Source organism: Sinocyclocheilus grahami, unplaced genomic scaffold (genome assembly GCF_001515645.1).
Source record: "Sinocyclocheilus grahami isolate Dianchi unplaced genomic scaffold, SAMN03320097.WGS_v1.1 scaffold17626.1, whole genome shotgun sequence".
NCBI classification, from domain to species: Eukaryota; Metazoa; Chordata; class Actinopteri; order Cypriniformes; family Cyprinidae; genus Sinocyclocheilus; species Sinocyclocheilus grahami.
In genome coordinates this window covers 2893-4319 of record NW_015516706.1, presented here as the reverse complement: position 1 = coordinate 4319, position 1427 = coordinate 2893, and the positions used below count along the sequence as shown (strand labels likewise).

Below are 1427 nucleotides of genomic sequence, written 5' to 3'. Positions count from 1 at the left end.
GAGGGTGGAGTTTGTTTGTTGTTGTAGCTGCGCGCGATCTGTCAACCAGGAAGTCCTCAATAAGACGCATTCACTTTCCAGATGCAGAGGAATGCGTAAGTACGATCATATAGACATGATTAATTTAATACAACTTATGCGCTGTTAAACAGTGTGTCCGTATGCGATTCTAATGCACTTTTTAATTGGCTGTGCACCTGTTCATCTATGTCAGTTGAGTTATGTCTATTGGCATGTTCGCAAACGCATCTATTGTTCTTCTTTGCTATGCAGCATCTGTACTTATTAATTGTAAAGTAGCTTCTGACATCAAATATGAACTTTCTTGCTTAAAATATCATGTTTCATAAAACTGTGCAGAAGTTAAACAGGTCAACTGTGTGTGACAGCACGTTAGAAATGCTTCCAGATGCATGCGGATGTGTTTCTGTGCTCCTTTCTTCTAGGCTGGGCATCTTTCTGCCATGAATAAGAGGAAGTCTTGTGTCCACAATGTTGTAAAACCGTCTAAGACTCCTAGGACGGTTGGCAAAACACATGTTCAGGATGAGGAGGAGGAGGTTGATGAGGAGGATGAAGTCCAGCAAGATCAGTCACTCTCTGCTTCGGTCAGTTTGGTGATTTCCTGAATACATAACATAACATTACTAAATGTTGTAGTGACAGTTCCGGTTCGAATAACATCTTGTGCTGTTCCAGAGCGTGGGAGATATCGGCGTGATAGAAAGTCTCACTTTGAGGAACTTTATGAGCCACCATTTGCTCGGACCTTTCAAATTTGGACCAAATGTAAACTTCATTGTTGGGAACAATGGAAGTAAGAGCTAGCAGATTTTTCTTAAATTGGATTTGAATTAATAGAACATTCGTGATTTACACTATATCAGTCAAACACAGTTTTGGAACACTTGAAAGCATTTAAAATAAATTGTGCCTACATAGGAGATTTTTTACAAGACTTTTTAGCCCTCCTGTTGTGTTCAGAAATGGTCTTGGGATCAAATTGAAAAACTGACCCACATTGGCTTCCCTGCAATTTGCCAAAAATCAACACTATAAAAAAAAACACTAAAGATTCATATAAAAATACAAAACCTCTATTGTAGCTTGTCAGATACTAAAAAATAATTCATGTCTGTTTTTATTGTGTTATTTCTATCGTGTTAGGGGGCACAAAATGTAAACATTTTTGTCACGACTACTTGTAGCAACTGTTTGTACACTGAGGTGCTAATAACTACATGTATAAATAGTATTTAACATTATTGGTACTTCGTTTATATAGGCTAGTATTTATTGCTATTTGTACTTCCTCTTAGTTTTTATTATTTTATTTTAATATATCTTTTTCTTAAAAAAAAAGATAAATGATAAAATGAGTTTTTTAAAGATTCATATAAAAATAGAAAACCTCTATTGTAGCTTGT

The 1427-nt window shown here is 35.7% G+C and overlaps 1 protein-coding gene across 1 annotated transcript; it reads left to right on the top strand.

The window, feature by feature from the left end:
• The first annotated feature begins 12 nt into the window (after positions 1-12).
• Positions 13-828, top strand: LOC107579471 (structural maintenance of chromosomes protein 6-like). The gene is made up of 3 exons (XM_016265303.1): positions 13-95; positions 447-608; positions 700-828. The coding sequence occupies exons 2-3, from the start codon at positions 465-467 to the stop codon at positions 826-828; spliced, it is 273 nt and encodes a 90-aa protein (XP_016120789.1). The 5' UTR covers positions 13-95; positions 447-464.
• Positions 829-1427: the final 599 nt, after the last annotated feature.

Coding starts and splice junctions, on each gene's coding strand:
- LOC107579471 (XM_016265303.1), top strand. CDS start 465: ATGAATAAGAGGAAGTCTTGTGTCCACAATGTTGTAAAACCGTCTAAG. Junction 609..699: donor ATCAGTCACTCTCTGCTTCG/GTCAGTTTGGTG, acceptor GTGCTGTTCCAG/AGCGTGGGAGATATCGGCGT.